Source organism: Apteryx rowi, unplaced genomic scaffold (assembly GCF_003343035.1).
Source record: "Apteryx rowi isolate R43461 unplaced genomic scaffold, aptRow1 scaffold_5, whole genome shotgun sequence".
NCBI classification, from domain to species: Eukaryota; Metazoa; Chordata; class Aves; order Apterygiformes; family Apterygidae; genus Apteryx; species Apteryx rowi.
The window spans coordinates 6,508,465-6,529,449 of record NW_020450760.1 but is presented as its reverse complement, the minus strand read 5'-3'; the positions used below and the strand labels follow the sequence as shown (position 1 = coordinate 6,529,449).

General features: G+C 41.1%; 1 protein-coding gene across 1 annotated transcript; it reads right to left on the bottom strand.

Moving 5' to 3' along the window:
* Positions 1 to 230: 230 nt before the first annotated feature.
* On the bottom strand, positions 231 to 15,669 carry DDX24 (DEAD-box helicase 24). The gene is made up of 8 exons (XM_026079663.1): positions 14,946 to 15,669; positions 11,436 to 11,813; positions 9,707 to 9,860; positions 8,801 to 9,316; positions 6,580 to 6,655; positions 5,774 to 5,962; positions 3,244 to 3,373; positions 231 to 1,451 (listed from the first exon to the last, which is right to left on the bottom strand). Exons 1-8 carry the CDS (start codon positions 15,667 to 15,669, stop codon positions 1,216 to 1,218), a joined length of 2,403 nt encoding a protein of 800 aa, XP_025935448.1. The 3' UTR covers positions 231 to 1,215.
* Positions 15,670 to 20,985: the final 5,316 nt, after the last annotated feature.

Below are 20,985 nucleotides of genomic sequence, written 5' to 3'. Positions count from 1 at the left end.
CAGGGCAGTGACACTGGTTCTATACTTGAGACACAAAAACTTCACCCAATCTAGAGCTGGCAGGTGAAGGTTCCCTACGGTCCCACCATCACAGACCCCACTGCTGCGTCTTTTACCTTTTGGGTGCTTTTCCCCTAAGCTCCTCCTTCTTGTCCGCTAAGTGCAACGCACATGAGCTGTTCACAAAGAGGAAACCTAGAAATCTCAAACAATTGAGAGCAGACACAGGCTTTGTGTTTTATAGCAGATATAATTTAACCAAAATTCAAAATACATTTTTCTGATCAACTTTAAAGTATTTTAACAATTATTTGCACTGGTCAGGTTAAAATGACTAAAAAGCATAATCATCAGGAAGCAAACTTCAAAAGTGACATTTCATAGTAACACCATCTTTTCTGTTAAAACAAGGGTTGTGGTTCTAACATGTTTTCAAATACAGACTTCACTCCAAATATTAATTAACAGAAGAACTGAGTAGCAACATCCATTCCTCAGAAGTCTGTGTCTAGACTGGAAATCTCCCAAGGTCAGTCCTGGTCTCTGGCCAGCCTGAATTTTTTTGCACGTTCAAAAACATATCAACAAAGGACTAATGGAATTAGACCCAGTGGAGAACAGAACAGAGAAATAATATCATAATGGGAAAGCTTTTCCAGAGGAGAAGGATGATTGGGATAGATTACCTTACCTAGAATTGTAGGCTTGCTGGTAACAATCTTTGTATTTGCCTTTCTCACTGAACTGACTGCTATAAAGGCCAAACCTCCCACTAAACATCAGCTCAGATTGTACTCTCCCCTGTACACAGCCTACCTCCCCCTCTCTTTTAAAAACATTCAAATCAAGTTATACCACTAGAGTATACCCAGGATGAATTTTGCCCATTAACTTTTACCCATCTTATAAAAAGAACCGATAAAAAGAATTATTCCAAAACTAATCAACCTCTATTACTAGAGTATAAGAAAAAAAAAAAAATCTCTGTGAGAAGATAAAAACCCCCCAAGATCCAAGACAAGAATCAATAGTTACAAACTGCATGGTAACAGTGCCATTTACATTCAGCTGTATGCCTGCACAACCAAGACCCAGGCACCATCCTCCGATACTACATGCTTTCTGGCCTAGCTTCTAACGTTCTTGCATAAGCACTGATAGCCTTGATACAGACTTTCCCAGCTTCCATCGCACTGGATGATCTYGATCAGTTATCTAATTTAATTTTATTGATTTCTTCTTCTTGGCTTGTTGTTTTGATATGGTATGCAGAGCAGATTCCGAATTGCTCACTGATGGCTGAGGCAGGAGTAGTTTTCCAGACTGTGTTGGGTACTTGGTTTTCATAAGGACTTTAAACAGTGGCTGGGACAGCATATGCTTTAGTTGCTTTTTCATTCCCTTCAGCATTTTTTGTTTCTGGCTTTCTTCTTGCTCAGTAGCTTTTCCTCCTTGGGACACAAACCAAAGATACAGAATGTTACCACAAAATAAGAACTTGCATTGGCCTTTTTCACCAGGCTTTCATAGTTTCAGGGGCAGATGCTAATCTCTCATATATCTCTCCTCTCTCTCTGTCATCTATGAGACTTCCCAGTCACTTAGGGTGTCCACAGTAAAACAAGGTCAAGGTCAAGAAGAATCCTGACTATGGAATAACTATGCCCTAGCTATCGTTTTTCTGGTAACTCATTCCATTGACTCTCGACCCAGAAGAGAAAAGACTTAGGAACAAAAGGAAATGGGACCCCAGCAGCCAAGGTATTAGTTTAGGGCTTCTGGCTTGGGCAGAAGTCTCTTCCATGCGGTCATTACCTTGCACATGCATCATTTTAGCATCTGTAGAACTGGAACAGTAGCCCTTTCCTCCTTATTAAGGACACATGAAAAACAATGAGGTGCTCATGTTTAATATCAGAGGAGGAGGATGAGTGTAGAAAAGACCTTAGTTAATATGATCAGAGGCCTGAACTGGAAAGAAGGGATGGAATCAAGGTTTGCTGTCCTGTACATTGAAGGGACATTATTAAATCCTTTGCAGAAGTATAAGATGAATTTTATTTGTGGGGAGCGTGACTGAGATTTTAATTTGTCTAGAGCAAGCTATGGAAGAATCAGAGACTGAATAAATCTTAAAGCATGAAGCTGGCAAGATYCTAGGTGGCAATTACAAAGTGCTTAAATCAAAAGCCATGACATACTTGGACTAGAGGTGCAGTTTTGAAACCCATCTCAAATCACAGAATCTTCAAAGTATGTAAAAACAGACAGCAAAGTGCTAGTTATCTGAGAGCATTCCTGAACAGTTTGGATAGAGCATTGACTAGTGCTTGCTTGGAGAGGGGTCTGGAACAAGCTAACCCAGCCATGAGCAAGGAAAGAAAAAAACCAAAAACATGCTTCAAAATGAAGGTACCTGCATATTTGGCAGCTAAAAAGGATAGTGGCAGCTTTAGCTGAAGTGACCTGGAGAGCAGCCCATTCAGGATGCCTTCAAAAGACTGGAAGGAAATCATCCCTTTGATTCCTAGTATTAGGACACAACGTGGCATTTTACAGTCCGTCTAAGAAGCGGTGTATACCTTCAYGGCATTCAACTAATAGGCACGTACAGCTGCATAGCAGCAATGGTCCTATACACTCATGCAGACTACTGCACAGCCTGTAGAACATTTAATCTTAAGATATAAGAAATTATTATACTTCAAATAGCTGAGGTTTCAGGTAGTGTGCTAAAGGTAAGTACTGGGCATTTAGCCTACACAACTCAACCCACATAAGGCTCCCAGGATTTTTGTTGTGTGCTAGTGTTTCCTGGGTGTTCCCACAGAAAGCTGCCAGGCTCCTGTCCTGCTGCCTGACTAGAGGAGGGCAGAAGGGATAGGCAGAAGAGAAGAAACATTTTTCTTTGACACAGAAGGGACAAGACTCAAACATGATGTACCAAGCTGTTAATTTACCCTCAACTGGTTGCCAGAAGTTAAGCAGTTCTTATCCTATGCCATGTGGACTTGTCTGTGACTTGCCAGAATTGTTACACCTCACTCCCTCAGCTGCTGGACTATCTACTACACAATCATCCTGAGAACACAAGCAATGCCACCTACTACTAAGTAACAACACTCCTCTCTTTCCTCTTCTACCCTGCAGGTTTTAGAGTTCCTCTGGTATGGTGAGGCTCCTTTCAGACACCTGTGCTACAGGACCAGCTAAGCATACCCATAAACAAGCATTTCTACTTGCCCATAAAGACGTCATCATCAAGATCAATTTCAAGAGCCTCGGCAGCTTGCTGGAGCCAAGAGTTATGCTGCTTTGCCCGACTGTTGAAAAATTCGGCCTTCTCAATCTGCCGTGCCAGATTCATCCGCTCCTGCGACAAAAGCATGTTTTAGTTATCCTGGGCAGATTCAAATGTGGGGCTATTCTTCAGGATCAGAGTTTGAGAGCACATATTACAATGCAGCTGAGGTGCCAGTCTTGTGGAGACACTCTTGATTGATATCTGCACTATGTAGAGGTCTGCTGGCGCAGTGGTGGGGGTCATTGTTTGCTAAAATGTTTTCCTGCTTCAGATCCATGCTAGCATTTGACTTTTAAATTAACTCAATGACTAAACGTGCTAAAGGAATCAATACTTCAGAGGCATCAGGTGCAAATCACAATTCAGATACCCTTCATTTCCAAGGTACGTAACTCCACAGTACAGCTAGGTCTTTAACTTACCAGCTTCTACAATGGGGGACAGTCACTAGCTTCACGACACTCTGAAGAATTAAGTTCCTCTAGGCCATACAGAAGGAGCTACTCATGTTTTCAGAAACACACCTGACCATGTTCAGCCACAGGTCAGTATGTCCTGTCTGTCTTCCCAGCTGCTTACAGGTTGAATGGAGATGTCCAGCAAGCCAAATTTGACCTGCAGGCTTCCAGCCGGGCCAAGCTGTCTTAAATCACTAGTTCACTACGGAAAGAAAATCTGCGCTGACAGTAAATAATAACCAACCCAGCAGTAAGTTCCACTGTTTGGAACTTGCCAATGATTGCACAGGGTGCAAGACACCCTCATCACCCCTACTGAATAGTCAGGTGCTACACAGTAACACACAGAACAGCCAGGATAATTAAAACAGCAGAAACAGAAGAAATTAAACTTGGAGTTGGCTAGTAACATGCTGTCAGTCAATTCTCAGATCATTATAAGAGCTTTTAAACAGCTTTTTCATCTTCGTAAAACTCGTGTCCACTTTTGGTCTCTCCTCTATCATGTCTCACCAATTCTATTCCTCTCAAGTTTGAAATTCTTCAGCATATTTTTTGAACTTGAACAGAGGCATGCAGAACCAGAAAAGGAGCATGCCAACAGAACAGACATTAAGAATCAACAGCACTAGTAGTCTCAACTACAATGGCTTTTGATTAAGCCCAGGTCAAAGAGTAAATGAGACCTGACCCATTTGGAGGGCCTAGAAGGCTGGAGTCCTGTAATTACAATTGCAAAGATATCTGRTCTGGGGAAAGGACCACTATTATGGATAAGAGAGAAGATATTGAGACAGTGGCAGGGAAATTTAAGCATGGAAACAATGCTTATTCACCCACAAATTGATAGTGTGTGATAAGAGCCAAGAACTATTCATCAAGAAACACAGAAGGGACCTCTGAAGAAACAGTCTCAAAAGAACAGGAGATTTCTTTTAGTAACCAGACACATTTGGGAAGAGGGGTAAGAAGGTGAAGGAGGTTGGGAGGGAAAAAGAAAAAAAAAATATGACATTACTGAGAAGAAAAATGACTCTGTGGAAATGCTTGTTTACCTTCCTGTTTTAGAAGGCTGCATCTCCTGAAAGATCCAGATACCATTAATTTCAAAGCTATGTAATTCCACAGTTCAGCTAGAACTTTAACTTATCAGTTTCTGCAATGGCGGACAGCCACTAGCTTCAAGACACTCTGAAGAATTAAGTTCCTGCAGACCAGAGGTCCATCTGCAGTAAGTCTGGGCTTTGAAACTTGCTGCCATTACTCCCAAGGTAATGATACCACTGTTGCTACTGGGCTGGACCCTGTGCTTAATCCAGGCCAACTGGATTTAAGTATGAAGCAGGATACCACAGGGAGATACCTGTTGCATTCTTTGACTGCTTGCATTTTCTCCTGTTCTCAATGGTTGTGCAATATTTAGATATTCCATCCCCAGCCAGATTCCCATCTAATGCAACACCTAAATATGCCCATTTGTGCACGGCTGATGTCACCAAAACTATTAGACAGTGCTGTTGAGTCATGAAATGCCCTCTTACGCAAGAAGCAGGAAAGCTGTGTACTGTTTTGGAAATCCTAACCATTGTCTATTATGCTATCTTGTGAGTCACTGTATGACCAGGTAAACTCTTCCTAATGCAGCCAATATCCTAGAAAAAGGGAATGTCTGGTTCTGACCGCACTGCTGTGGCATCACTGGTACAGGAACTTTAATGACTGCTAACAGTCACTGTAGAAAAAAGACATTCACTTCCCTGTACTGTATTTGGGAATCCAGCCACATGAAGTTCTATGTGACAACACTGAAGACAAATCTAATTGATGCTTACGTTTGAACCCATTTATTGGGAAGAAATCACAAATATCATTAAAAAAAAGTATAGTGTGCTTAATTTGAATTTCAAATTCAGAAATGAAGAGTAATTTTCACCTGAAACCTGGAAAGAACATGATGGGAAAGGCACTAATTTGAGTAAATCAGCTACTACTCAGACTGTTTTTTCTTTACCTTTACAGAAGTCATGTACTTGGTTTCAACTGGGAAAAATGGCAGCTCTTCACTCTTCTCCAGGGTTTTATAGATTTTCCTAAAATTGATCAAGTCATCAGGACCGATCAATAATAAGCTAAGGCCTTCATGGGCAGCACGGGCTGTTCTGCCACTTCTGTGCACATACAACTCAGATGTACGAGGAACCTGCAAATATTCAGACATGTCATGAAGCTGAGTATGAAAAGTTAGCAGCAGCCTGTCACACTTTGGCCAAGAGGTCACCCGATGGTATCAGGCCTTTTGATAAATTGCCTTTTATATATACACATAGTATACCGTGCATAACACAGCTGAAGGTAAGAGTGAAGGATGTTGTCTGGAGACACTTTTTTCCCTGGTCTTTTCTTCTGCGCATAATCTCTGATGAGTCTCTCCTAACTTCTGACCTTCTGCATTTCATTTGCAAAGCAGAAAAAAAATTTGTGTGTGCTCAGATAAGAGTTATAGGGTAGAGTCATTTGACACCTTGGGATATCGAAGTAAAGTCAGAGATGCCAAAAGCAGAAAGAAGAACTGTATCTATTAGGTCATTTCTCATATAAACACAGGTTTATTATGCGTTACCACCACTAACAGTCACTGTAGCAGTGAGATCCTTAGATACAAAGCACTATAGGACAGTTAAATAAATGATGATTAAATCTCTATATGAGATTTATATAGGACCGAGAATCACAGCTTTAGAGTATACAGGGTTTGGATCAGCAAGAGCACACTTCAAAGCCAAAATGGTAAAAGCAAAAACATCAGAAGTACTTAACCTGGTAATGGATGACATGCTGCACGTTAGGAATATCAAGACCACGAGCTGCAACATCCGTTGTCAGGAGGACACAGCTGAGAAAGGGATAACATTTAATAAACAAAATAGAAGAGTAAACCATCTGCCAAAAAACATAAGATAAAGTGACCTAGAATTCTACTGCAACAATTCAAGGAACAGACTTGTACTACATCACCTGCTAGAAGCGTGCTATTTGCTTGCTACTACAGAAAACAATACCCAGTGTTACATCAGAGGCAATCTTAATACAGCAACTCTTAAAGTAAAAGAAATAATAACAAATTATAACTTCTGCAGATCTATTCTGCTTCCAATAACGAAATTCACTACCTTGCAGAATTCTGTTTTCCTATGCTTTCATTCTCTCCCAACTCACAGGAATTAGTGTAAAGCACTATTAGATGACCTAATCCCACCTCTCAGACGGCAGGTATGCTCCCCTCAAGTGCATTTTTCAGTGCTTTGCCCAGGCCAGGTTTAAAATCTCATTAATTTGACATGACCATACAAMTGATGATGCAGTTGATCTTTCAGCAGGACAGAAAGGCTATTATGTGTTTTATCAATCGAGAAAATTGCAGTATCATTTACATTATGGATTTAATTAACAATTTGTTTGGGCTGAAATGTCTTCTACCAAGTTGCACTTTAAAAAGTTCTATTAGTTGAAAGTTAGAAATATAAGGGGGGATTCTGCTCTGACAATTAGGGCTTCCCTCACCCCCTACAAATGAATGAGTTCTCAAAAAAGTCATTCCTTCATATGAACAGTCTATTACTGAGACAAAGAGTCTCTGTAAGCTATGGAACAATTTGTTTTAAAAAATCTGCTAGCAACTAAGAAGAGTTACTTGTATGTAGCAGGCATTTCTTAAGATTTTATGGCATCTGACTGCATACCCTGTGGCTAAAAGGTTCAAAGCAGAAATAAATGGAAAAAATTCCATGACCTGCATTCTGCAGGAGGCTGTGATAGACAGTCTCAGATTTCTTCGTGCCTTGAAAAAAATCTGTTTATATGAAAATGCCCTGCCTGGCCTAGGCCAAGGCTATCAATACTACCTTTTGCTAACAGTTACTGCAGATCAATCATAGTAATTCAATCTCTCTTTTCCCTGCCTGAATCTATTACTAAGGTACAAACAAATTCTAATGCAACAGGACAGCATGCAGTACCCACATAGCAGTACTATGCTCTAAGGCTTCTGGTTACAGAACTAACGAGACCACCAATTTGCACCCCAAAGGCCATTCCAACATCAGCAGGAAACAAGAGTTCTTCAAATGACAGGACAGGCCCCTGCTGGGGCAAACCTGACTGTCCACTGCTGCTGAAACGCACAACTGCCCCTTCTCTTGCATTGCTCTAGAACACCTTGATCCTCAGGAAGCTAATTCATCTAACTAAAACTGCAAAAACCTAACCCAGCAAAAAGCAATTACTCTTCTGATGGTTTAGTGAGATGAATCAACCTACAGAAAGATCAAAGGACCTGCAGGGCCAGGACACAGGAGAAGTACAGGATGGTTGTAAAAGCATATGGCTGACAGCAGAGCAGGGGACACTTCCTTCAGCAGTAATGAGCTGTCATAGGATATCATAGGACAATTCAGGTTAGAAGGGACCTCAGGAGGTCTCTAGTCCAACCCGCTGCTCAAAGCAGGGTCAGCTATGAGATTGGACCAGGTTGCTCAAGGCTTTATCCAGCTGAGTCTTGAAAACCTCCAAGGACAGGCAGCCTGCTCCAGTGCTTGGCTGTCCTCATAGGGACAAAGCACCTTCTTACATTCAGTCTGAACCTCTCGTTTCAACACCCACTGTCTCTCATCCTCCTCATGCACCACTGTGAAAACCCTGGCTTCATCTTCTTGATAACCTTTTCTTAACATAACTGGAGGGCTGCTATTAGGTCCCCCTAAAGCTTTCTCTTTTCCAGTTATACAAGCCCAGTTGCCTCAGGCTCTTCTCACAGAGCAAGTGCTCCTCAACCATCTTTGTGGTCTTCCACTGAACTCACTCTATTGCCTCAACGATCCTGTGGAACCTCATCCTTAATGAGTAATAACCTGGGCTCATGAATCATGGACAGATATCCCCAGTCAACTCCCCAAACCTGCTCCTCCTCTAACTTAGCTATTTCCCCCCGCCATCCTTTTATATGTTTTCTTTTGTACTAGGAAGCAGAAAGTCAACTTACATCTCTCGCTCGGCAAACCTTTCCAGGTTTTTTAGCCTTTGCTTCTGGTGCATGTTGGCATGCAAAGGAAGAGGATCACAATTTAAGATGGTGAGGAGAGAACTGAGGCGTTTTATACAGTCTATGCTGTTTGCAAAGACCATGGTTCTTCCTGGATACTGGAGGAGGAAGTAATAGAGATAATAGTCTTTCTCATTTGTATCACAGTGGATTCTGGTTTCTGTTAGAGTCTCAACAGTGGCCTCTTTCCTTGTTAAGTCTATCACTTTGGGTTTGCCCTTTATTCCTACTTTTTCCATTAACATTTCTAGTTTGGTCTTCTTGTCAATCTTTTTAGCATTCTTCTTCTGCACAATTCTTGTGGGAACCTGATGGACCAAAGTCAGCGTGGCAGAAAAAACAAAAGTCTGACGTTGAGGGTTATATTGTGAATCATTTAACATTTCCAGCAATTGAGAGAGCTCTAAGAAATGACCTCTTTCAACCATTCGGTCTGCTTCATCGATCACAAGGCACCTGTCGAACAGAAGACATACAGTACAAGCAGTGTGATGCAGTTAAATACAAATCTGATACTCTTCAAAAGAGTGTTCCCTGCTAAACACACAGGGAAGTTCTGCATGTTAAACCCAAAGGAACACCAGGTATGCCTGGGTAATTACAGTAGCCTTCTACATTTCTCTTCGAAAAAATCAGTTTTTTAAAGCAACAATGAGGTTTTCGTTAATAGCTTTAATTGACATTTCTCTCTCTCAACACAACCACTGTGAATTTCTATAAAGTATTCTAGCAAAGAAATAAGGGATCTTACCTAGTCAAAATTATTTTATCAATAAATAAGCATAATCAGTGCTCAGTGGTACCTCACAACTCTTTCCAAGTGGTTAGTCTAAAAGGCACCTTTACCTGAGCTGCCGAAGATTTGAGAGATGGGGGTGTCTCTCTTTAATTAGTTCCCACAGACGGCCTGGGGTTGCAATGACAATTTCTGGCTTTCGATTCAGTACACGTTCTTGCTTCTGTGCAGCCATGCCTCCAACTAGAATGGCAGTCTTAATGCCTAGAAGACATAAACAATTTGTCTCACTAATTTATCAGTGAAAATCTTTACCTAAATCCACTCACGGAAGTAATTTTAAATCTGTATTGCAACTATCATTAAACTCTTTGGCCAGGAAACTTCTGGTTTTTTGTGTAACGCTGAACATACAGCAATGCCTGCAGCTTCACAGAGAAATTCTGGTAATAGGAAGATGTCAAAAATAAAATAGTCTTTCTTTCAGTGCACTGGTCTTCCAAAAGCAAGAATCATCATGTATGTGTTCCATAGCTGTTAGCTTTGTTTACCTGTACTTCAGAATCTGTGTGTCCTAATTAGAAAGTAATTCACTATTTCCATCATGTTTTGTCAAACAAATTTGGATGAACAAGCACACCCCTGCTGCAAATAACCCAGCAATTCCCTGTAAGAATAAAACTYAGAAACACCCATCTTGCTGGTAACTGCTCACTTGCTATGGAATAATCTTAACAAGAACATTACTGCCTAATTAAAGGTTCTCTGGACTGCAGAGTAGTGCAGAGAACATAAGTTAACTTTAAGCAATTTGCTCAGATACTAGGAGTCATCTAGTTCTGGAAGCACAGATATCGCCATGGCTTCTTTCACCCTACTTCTTCAAAGGATATACTGGCCCTTGAGGAACTCCAGGCTACTGTGCATGATTCCTCCAGGACTGGAGCTAGTTCAGACTTTTCTTTACCACTGTTTGCTGTGTAACCCATGCTTTCAGGTGGGATTTGTTCAAAGATGGTTTGAGACAAACAAAGCCCACATCAAAATATATTTTCTCTCCTGTTGCAGCAACTAGACTTCACTTGGGTAGCACATTTTTACATACAAACAGCATTCCTCATATCAGAGCTGTACTGCCATAAACTGATTATTGTAGGCTAGCAGCTAAAATTGGCCATGTAATCAGCTACAGACTGATGAGCACAGCGGGATGTATGGACACCAAAGGAAGATGTGTTTAAGTGTTCATTGCACTGCAAAATCTCTTCAATAAACATACAATTGCTACCGTTGGAGAAGGGGAAAGTTATTTCCCAGGCCTCCCTATCCCATACAGTTTCATATTCTCACCTATTCTAACAGCTGCACTGACCTCCAGTTTGGAAAAGAATGCAGCAGGACAGAATGCTTTCATCAGAGTTGTTACTCGGTGGAAATGCTGTAGCTTGACTTTCATAGAAGATAAGTCAGACAATCCAGCAATGCCTTCTGTCCTTAAAATTTAGGGCATCATTCCTTATCTTGATATACATAACCTGCATCATCCAAAACTGGGACAAAGTTATCTGTGGCTAGGTATCTAGTACTGATCCAGTGTTTCTAAAACAACAGTCAATAGCTATGTGTTGGAAGAAACATTTTAAAACAACTATCTCATATTAATTGTACACTTCCATTTGCATCTCATTCAAGAATCTTACTGCATTTCTCAAATGTTAGTGACTAAGAATCACGACTGCCTCAAAAACTACCCTAATTTTATGCAGAAGAAACTGTGGCACACATCCTGGCTCAACACCAGAGTTCAGAATCAAACCCAGTGCAATCAGATCTACATACCTGTAAATCTTGCAACTGCATCAATGTGGTGTTTTACTTGTACAGCTAATTCTCTTGTGGGAGTAAGAACCAGTCCTAAAAGGGGTCTCTTTCTATTGGAGCCAAGAGTATGTGTCTTGTCCATAGAATCAAATTCAGCATTTTTCATCACCCTCACATGGCCTGTTGTGAAAGGTGCATCATTTTCATCTCCACTGCCTTCAACCTGTTGATGGGTTAGTTCTTCTGTTTCATCCTCATTTCCCCATCTTGTTTCATCATCATCCTCATAGGACTCTTTAGCATCACTGTCATTTCTGCTCATCAAGCTGTTTGATTTTTGCCATTCCAGCACAGAGTGAATCATAGGAATTGCAAATGCAAGCGTTTTGCCACTTCCTAAGAAACAAAAAACCAAAAAATAATATAGACTGACAGGACATTAAATTTATTTGAAGAGAAAAGCAGCAGCTAATCACATCCTGGTTTTAGAACCAGGTTTTAGAAAGATGTGATCTTTACAAGATCAGAAAGTAAACAATAGCATCTTGCCTGCTATTCCCTTGATATATCTCCTTGAGGTCACCAACAGCATATTTCCTATGGAACAGGTATTTTTCCAATCCCCCGCAGGTCAGGCAGATTAATTTGTTCTGAAAGTAGTTTTAAAAAGCTGTAGTTGCAGCCAAGATCTTTTTAAAGAACCATATGCCCGTAAGGAGAATACCATGCCCTAATTGACAGTTCTGATCAATGTTCTCCAAATAAAGGAATAGCAAAGGAGGCCAAGGACAAACTGAAAAGTATTTGAAGGATTCACTTCCATTTTCAATTTATAGTATTGTGTTTGCCACTTTCTGAGAAGCTAAATTTTGACATACTTTACCCTCTAATTTCCTGATCTATCACCAGTTCACTTTTTTATAATGAAAATGTATAAATTTGATTTAAAACAGAACATCCACTTTGGAAGGGGGAGGAGGGGAGCGTCAAAGAAAATCATTTCTCCCCTAACTATAATTTCAGGGGTTCACTGTAAATTCCTGTGAGTTACAGGTACCTAACTGTGAGTCATGCCCCTGGCACATATCCCCCTCCGACCTATCTGCCGCTAACAAAAACATTATGTGAATCCTGACAGCACATCAACCCCAGATAAGGTTCTCATAAATATCAGCTCACTGGTGATAAAGGAACCATCCAGCAGCTATGGAGCGCAAGATGTTAATACACCATTCCTATAATAGGTCACTACTGGGAAGCAATCCTCTGGAGGTCTTATCTCAATTCCTTGAGCAGCATTTGCCCACAGTGGTTTGCCAAATTCAGCAGCACAGAAGTTTGTCTTTTTASGGGAGAACCTTAATATTGGTTAATAAACAACTAAGCCCAGTACCACCATCCTGACCAATACTGCTGCAAAGTCTCGTGTCCCTTTCCCCATCCTCCTGCACGCCTGGGAGATTTCTTCTGACTTGTACACTTGAAACGGAAGAGTTTATAATCTGCATTTGCAGAGCACTTATCTAACAAGATTCTAGTCCATTAAGGGAACTCATAGTAATGTTGCATTACCAGAAACTATTAAGACGAAGAACACTGCTGGTCTTGAACAGAAAGTAATGCAATCCAACTAGTGCAAACATCAGTGTTCCACACAGCTAGATTATGCCAGCGATAACCAGGGCTATTTTGCAGGCACTAGATTCACCCACAAGATAAACAAATAATCACCTTACAGGGCATGTTATCTTCAAAAAACACAGATCGCATACCAGAGCCGAACCAACCAAATCAGGAGAAAAATATATCTTGGTACCTGTGGATCCTACAGCTCAAGCTAATTTAATCTCTTTTAAACTGGTTTAGAATCTTATTGAGATATATAATTGGAACTTTAGCCCAAAACTTCACTAGTTGTTCAGAGTAGCTACATGGTACTGAACAGATCTGGTTAGATCCACTACAATATAACAGGCCATGGAACTGCCTGCTCCTGATCCCCACAGGGATCCACCACCACCTCAAGATTTTGTCATCTTCCCCCGTGCTGCTAACCAAAGAGGAAAGAAGGGTAGTTCTTTGATCAGTCACCTTCCTCCCTCAGGCCTAGCAGTGAGGAAAGCTGTAGGATCTGGAAAAGAGAACTGGAGAGTTTCAGCTTAATAGCCTCTCCCAAATGCAGCAGGTCCTAATGGACAATTGTTTGTATCTGCTCTCAAGTTTCTGCAAGACTACTGATGATCTGTTGGGCTCTCTGGAGAGAACTGTGCTTTCTCTCGTAAAAGAACAAACTAAAAGAGCAAAACACAGTCCAAGTAACGGATTATGCAAAATTAGAAGAGCAAGAGAGAAGGGTGGAGCAGCACAACCTGCTACTAACTACGCTTTCCATTCTGCAGACAGAGAGGGATTTGCTCCCCAGTGCTCCCAAAATGGCACCTTTCTGCAGCACAAAAACATCCTTTAAGTTTTCAGTTCCATTTTCCACAAACACTCCCTGCAGGGCTTTCTAATCTTATTAGCCTAGCTTCTAATTAAAATAAAAATGCAAATGACTGCATATCTTATTAAAATTAGTTTCTATACCTTCATGCTCAAGAGCAGTAAATGGCTTTACAAGACAAGCAGTGAGATAAGGCAACTGGAACAGATTAAACGAATGCCAAAAGAAGCCTTTAAATCAATGCGGTTCACAATTCTGCTTCCTATTTTTAGTTTTTTTGTGGGACAAACATGCTGCACTATTATCGAAGACAAAACTTCAAAGGCATCAGCAGCAAAACAACTCCTCAGAGGAAGAGTAATGCTCACACCTTTCACTCTATTGTTTAGGTGAAAAAGAAGCCACAAATGTCATTAGAGTTAGCAATACTCAAAGAGAAAAGCATGAGCTGATCGCAAAGTGGAATTTAGATATAATACCTTTAAAGTTAATGAAACAAGCTAATGCTCACTTCAAGCACAAGCAGTAAGAACCACTGCAATTAGTGAAAACACACAGACAAAGAACTAAAAAAAGGCATCAGGTGGGCCTGTTTCACTATGATAAAGGCATAGGCCATATTTACAATGCCTAATGCTCTATGCCCAGTATTTCCCATGCACAGCTCTAAGCGAGTACTGAATCTTCTTCGGAGGAACTTAGTTCTCTGCTCTGCCTGGGCATAGAACACCCATAAAAGTTAGGTTGTTGGAATATGACCCTACTTGTTTCATTAGTTCTACCTTTATTTACACTGTACTACCTCACAGTTCTCAGAATAGGAGATAACCTGCCAAACAACAAAGAGAGACTTTTGTCAAAAGCATAAAAACTCACTGAGAATTCTAAGCTTTGCATGTTGTACTTTGTAAAGTATTAAAATTTTGTATCATATAAAAGAAACATAAAATATTCCACCTTTATAGTGGATACAATATGCAGAAGCTACAAGCTCTTCTCCTACATATGAAAATCATAACAATAGATTTCATTTTAAGAGGAAAAACAGGAAGCTCACTGCGAATTCTACCAGTAAGGATTTGCACCTGTTTCTGCAGCACCAAGAACATCCATATTATCCCGGATTGCAGAAGGCAAGGCTAATGCTTGAAYAGGAGTTGGAGCACTGAACCCCAGGTAACTTAAGGCCTGCAACACTGGTCCAGGTACAAACAGGTCTTTCCATGCAGACACATCAGCTTTGTGATCAGCTGAGGCAGATAAAACTTTTGTTGTCCAATTTTTAACTTTTTTAGAAGTAGTTACTGATGGAAGAGTTTCCTGAGTTTGAGCAGCCTTCTGTTTAACTCTTTTTTTCTTTTTCTTCAGAGCATTTTTTGTGCCAGATACACTCTCAGCCACATGTCCATGGTCCTCACAGTTTTCCCCTTTCACTACATCTTCACACTTGTCCTCTTTATCAGCTGGCACATCAACTTCTGCTGCATTAGGATCACCGCTTGTAACCGTTCTAGTTCTCAAATCTTTGTGTTTCTTTCTCTTTTTGGGAGAGATGACAGGCTCTTCCTCCCCATTCCCTTCTTCAGAAACATTATCAGCCTTTCTCTTCTTTCCTTTTACTTTCCCCACTTTGGAGGAACTCACTAACTTATACTCTGTGAGCTCCTCCAAGCATACTATGTCTCCAAACTGCTCATCAGCAAATAGATTGGGGTCAATTTTCACAGTTTTCCATTTTCCTAGTACTTCAATGCCTTTTTGTTTCAATTTAAAGGAAGATCTAAATTTCTTTTCCTTTTTTGTCTTCATTTTTATCTAAAAAAAAAAAGGAAAAAGTGTAAGACATCAGATCAAAACAATATAAATATGAATGGTCTTAAGTGTAACTACCGAGGAGCAAACCTACAACTTGCTCCTACTTTGGCATTGTTGGCAAACACCTATGTTTTCACTCCGCAGTTTTCAAAACAGATGTAGCATGCGGCCCATGCATGTTATTACTGGCTACATTCAGTGCTATTGGTTTCAAAACCAACCAGTATATTGTCACATACTTTTTTTTTTTTTTTAAAGAAATTATGCTTCTAGAATAATACCAGAAACTAAACTAGAATTGCAAAAATAAATTCTGCACTGACCGCGGTGCACCCAGTCTGTTTATCATGGGCACGGTTTGGCCCTGCAGTGCCGGAGCGCAGGTCTGAAGCCCGCGGGCAGCCCCGCTGCTGCGCCTAGCCCTTCACGGACTGCCCAGCCGAGAGCTCAGCGACGGTCGGAGGCGCCTGAGCCGGCGCCGCGGTTTGATGGGCGGGCGGCACAGCGGGGCCCGCTCCCCGGGACACCTTCGGGGAGGCGGTGGGGGCCGCAGCCCCGGGCAGCGGGCTGGGGCAGGGCCCGGCGCGGCCAGCCCGCGGGCATCGCGCAGGAAGCCCACGGCGCCCCGGAGCCCGCAGGGTCGCGCCGTGCGGCGAGGGGCTCCCCGCCGACGGGCCGCTGCCCCCGGAAGGCGGCAGGGCAGCGGCCGGCCCCGCCGGCGAACTTACCGCGGGCTGCAGCCCCCGGGCGGAGAGCGGCCGGGCCGGGCAGGACACCCCGGCAGCCACCTCTGCGCTCCGCTAGGGCCGGCGCCCACCACGTGCACCCCCCGCGGGTGCGGCCATTACGGTGCAGACGTCTCTGCCGGGCGCCCGCGTCGGCGGAGCGTGCGTCACGAGGGGCGGGGGGTCGAGGTGGCGCGCGCATGCGCCGCGGCCGGGGCCGGGCGTGAGGGGAGGGCGGCCCCGCTCAAGGGGCGCTGAAGCCGCCGTGTCGCGGCTGCCCGCGAGGCCGAGGAGGAGGCGGCGGAGGCGGCCGTGCGCGGCGCGGCGCGGCGCGGTGCTGCCTCGAGAGGTTGCCGCTCCCTCCGCGCTTGCCGCGGCCGGGCTGGCAGGGCCGGTGCCCGCAGGTGCTGCCCGTGTCTGCCACGAATACATGCGCAGCTGTGGTGCTGCTCGCGTCAGTAATAACTAGCGCGTAGACTAGACATAGTGCTGCAGCCCCGACAAAGAAGGGGTAGGGGCATTTGTTTGCCTTCTGGCAGCTAAAAGTTTTCTTTCAAAATACAGTCAGCGTCTCCGCAGAACATTTGTATAGGTTTTTGTGTGCATAACACATCTTTCTCAGGAAAGAATGCATGAAGGACCTCTTAAATCTAATCTCTAAAATTAGCAGCTGTGGTTGAATGTCACCAGCATTGCTTTTCCAATAAAAGCCCTGTTATTCATGCTTACTTATGTTATTACTATGTTTTCTGCYTCCATTGTTTCTTGTTTAGAAGAGTATTGCGGGTAAAGTAATGCAATTTGGGACAAAGTTGCAAATAGCTATAGAAGTAAGCGTGCCACTGAGGTCACAGCATGCTGTTTTCTCCTGTGCGATCAAGTGCTCTTTGCAGCTTGATCTTGGCATAGGAAAAGAACATCATAAATTATATACTATGATAATAGAAGATTTGTATTTCTGCTAAAAGATTGGCAGATGGTCCGAACAGTTTCTTTTGCTATGAGACATAGGGAAGAGAGAATAAACGGGAGGTTTCTAGGTGAGAGAGACCAGGGCTGTGAACTGAGGCACAGTTAAAGCAGCAATTACAATTATTTCTTCTCTATTGTGTCTGCAGGTGCCTGTTGGCTCTGAGAAGATAAGAAACTGATTATTTTTTTAACCTTATAGCAAAGATTAGAAATAAGCATATTAAATGTTTTCAAGGACACTTTCATTTGCAGGGAATCATTGTTAATGCAAATCTGCCAATGCATAACATGAGGAGCTGCTTCCAGTTCATATACTAATGTTAGCAAGGCTAAACAGCATTTGATGCTTTGTCTTCATGCTTTGTAAGAAATGAATTGAAACCAATGGGAGTCCTGAAGTGAGTTCAGGGAGCAGAATTTGATACAGTAGCTTTAAGACTTAATCTAGCAAACTTTATTTAAGTAGTACTGAACTGGGGATACTGATGACTGATAGTGCTAACTGGCTGGTAGAAGCTGGAATCTGAATTTCAATGGGGAGTTTTAGCAGTCTTAATGTATTCCTTTATTAAAAGTATCTTTCCCTATAGTTTGTGTAGCTTCACATTTAGAAGTGGTAATTTGTTAGTTTACAATTTTTAAACTTTATCTCCTTTTATGTTACTGAATATTAGCAAAACAAAATTGCAGAAGCAAAATAAACCTGATTACTCTCAAATGCTAGTGCGACTGATTCTGATTAAAGATTGGGGGGAAAAAAAGTGGACAGGTGAGTTCTTAGCAGTTAAGCCATTCTTACATGCTTTCAGAGTTTGTAGCTCTGTCTTGAAATAAAGAATTAACAGGGTAAATACTTGCCAGATTGTCTTGAATTATGCTTTTTAATTTAATTGTGGAAATACTTTTGCAGGGCATAGGAGTATTCTGAGTTTTTTTCCTCAGAAAGTCCATTCTTGGATGCAGCTCACTTTTCTTCTTGATCAGTATATACTCTGCTCTATATACTATTTATGTACTAAGGGACTGAATCACAGTCCCTAAATTTTAATTTGAAAGGGACATGTATATTTGTAATGAGCATGGAGGTTCAGTACAGTGTATCTGTATAGAGGTAGCAACTCTTCTTCCGGACATGGTGGGAACTTGCTGTATAAGAGGCATTAATTTTCTGAGTTGCTTCAGAAAGGCATAACCAAGGGAACTAAATGTTTGCTTAGTTTTAGAGATAACATTAATCTTCCTGAGTTATCACAAAGTCTCTATAACCCCAAAGTGATGCAGCTTATGTGTGTTGTGACAAGCCATTGTTTATGAGAAGTGTGCATTTGTGGCCTAGCAGGAAGTCAGCTCTTACACAGTCTGTAAATACAATTCCATTACCGACAGTGAAAAGCTAGCTGTTGGTCAAAAAGCCAACAACAAAGCAGAAGTCTGCTTTTTCCTCCAAGTCTTCTTTAGATAAGTTATTTATTTAACTACCAGGAAGGTGTAAACTGAAGATAATAACATGTATTAGTAATATTTATGAATCATGCCATTTATATGTTGGCATAACTCATATCAGTACGTACATGTTTGATTATTTTATGAATAATTTCCAAACAATTTAAGCCAATATGTCTGATGTCCCAAGAGAGATCGAGTGGTTTGACATCTTTATTACAGAACTTTAACTGACAACAGAGCCTTTTGTCCTTCCCAGCTGTAAACTTAGGGTTTAGCGGATCAGTAGCCTAGTGATCATAGAACACTACTGTGCAGTATTATGTATTAGATATATGTTTTGTCTATTAATATTGYGAAGTCTTGTAAAATATAAAAGATTTCTCCTAAGGGAGGTCAAACTAGAGATCTTTTGACTGATACCTTCAATCTTGAGATCAGTAATATGCTAGTTAAATTCAGTGGCAGAAACAGTTGAATTTGCATGTGAGCAACTGATGTAAGTTTTCAATTAGTAAGCAAACCCTTAATTCTTTGGTATTTCTCTTCTTTTTTCTTTGTCTCTTGTGGGTAGATTGGTATCTGCTTAACTATTAATTTTAATAGCCACTACTGCTAATAAAACAACATGATTATATCATGATTTATACTGATATTAATCTTATGGTGTGTTTTACACAGGAAAAACATGCAGCCACTGGCCTTTGGAGTACTGGAAGCCTCTTCTGTCTTTCTTTGGCATGTCAGATTAGGCCTGTCCTCCTGGTCCTGAAGTGGAAAGGTAAATCTTGGTTCTCTTGAGCTCAAGACCTTTGTTCTTAAATTTAAAAGGTCTGAAATATCATTCTAGAACTAACAAGATCCATTACAGCATATAGCCATAAAAATAACAATAATAACCTTGAGAGATGGATTGTTATCTATGGGAGAATTTTAGACTGAATTTTTCTTCCTGTCTTTTACAACATTCTGGAACATTTTTCCTATGTCCCTTCAATTTGTCAGTTCTCCATTTTAAACCTAATCTGAAAACATATATCTTATCTTTTGCCTGCACTGCTTATTTTTTCTCTCCGTTCTTTCTTTTAACTTTGCAACTGAGTTGCTTACTTATTTCTGTAAGGCATTTTTTGGTTTACAGTAAGCTTTGTCAGAGATACTGTGCTTCTTCAGTTAAGGCACTCAGAAAAGCAAGACAAGATAATCTCCAGGTGTGTGTTTTAAGAGTATTGGTACATTTAACTGTAGTTACAATAGCAAAGACTTTTTCAAGTACAAATATATCAAGGTGAAGATTTTTCTGTATAACTGAAGAATAGTGGAGAGACCTATATCTAAGACGATGATAAAACCTACAATAGTTGTAAATGTGGTCAGATGAACAATAGATACTTTAGAATGCATTTTGAAGGAAAGAATAATTAAGGAAGCGATTAAGATAAAGGGGAATGAAATAAAATGCTGTATTGGTTAACTAAGGGGAAATCAGGCCAGGTCACTTAGTCTCTTGGGTTGTTGTTGTTGTTGTTGTTTTGTTTTTGTTTTGATAGGATAACTGGTTTTCTGGACAGAGAAAATATAGTTGATCTAATCTATCTAGACATCCTCAAAATATTTTCTATATAAGAAAAGATTAATTACAAGGATTAGGAAATGATTTCGTGGTGTGAAAGGAATTGGTTAAAGAGGGGAAGGAAATGCATATTTCATTTGTGGGAGCACACTGGTGTGTATATTGATGGACTAAGCTATAGGGTAGGTGGAGATTACTAAAGGAGTTTCTTAATCTTGTATACTAGTCTAATTTCAAACATTCATTAATGACTGTGACACAGTATGAAATTTGCTGCTGACACAAAGTTATTAATACAGAGGGGGAATTACGATATCAGGCAGATTGGAAGGACTTTGAGGACTGAAATAATGGGATGAAATTTACTCATACAAAGTGCGGGACCATTCAGTGAAGGCTAATACTGAGAATTTAGACTATAAGACAGGAGTTAATTAATTTTAGATGACTGTGGAAGAGAATGACCTCATGTATCAATTGATCACAGGATAACTGTGATCTGCCAATACAGTATATTTGGTAAGCTAATTCCTGAAGTTACTCATTCTTCGTAGAAGGCATTACTTCCCTGAAACTGCTATCGACAGTACTATATAC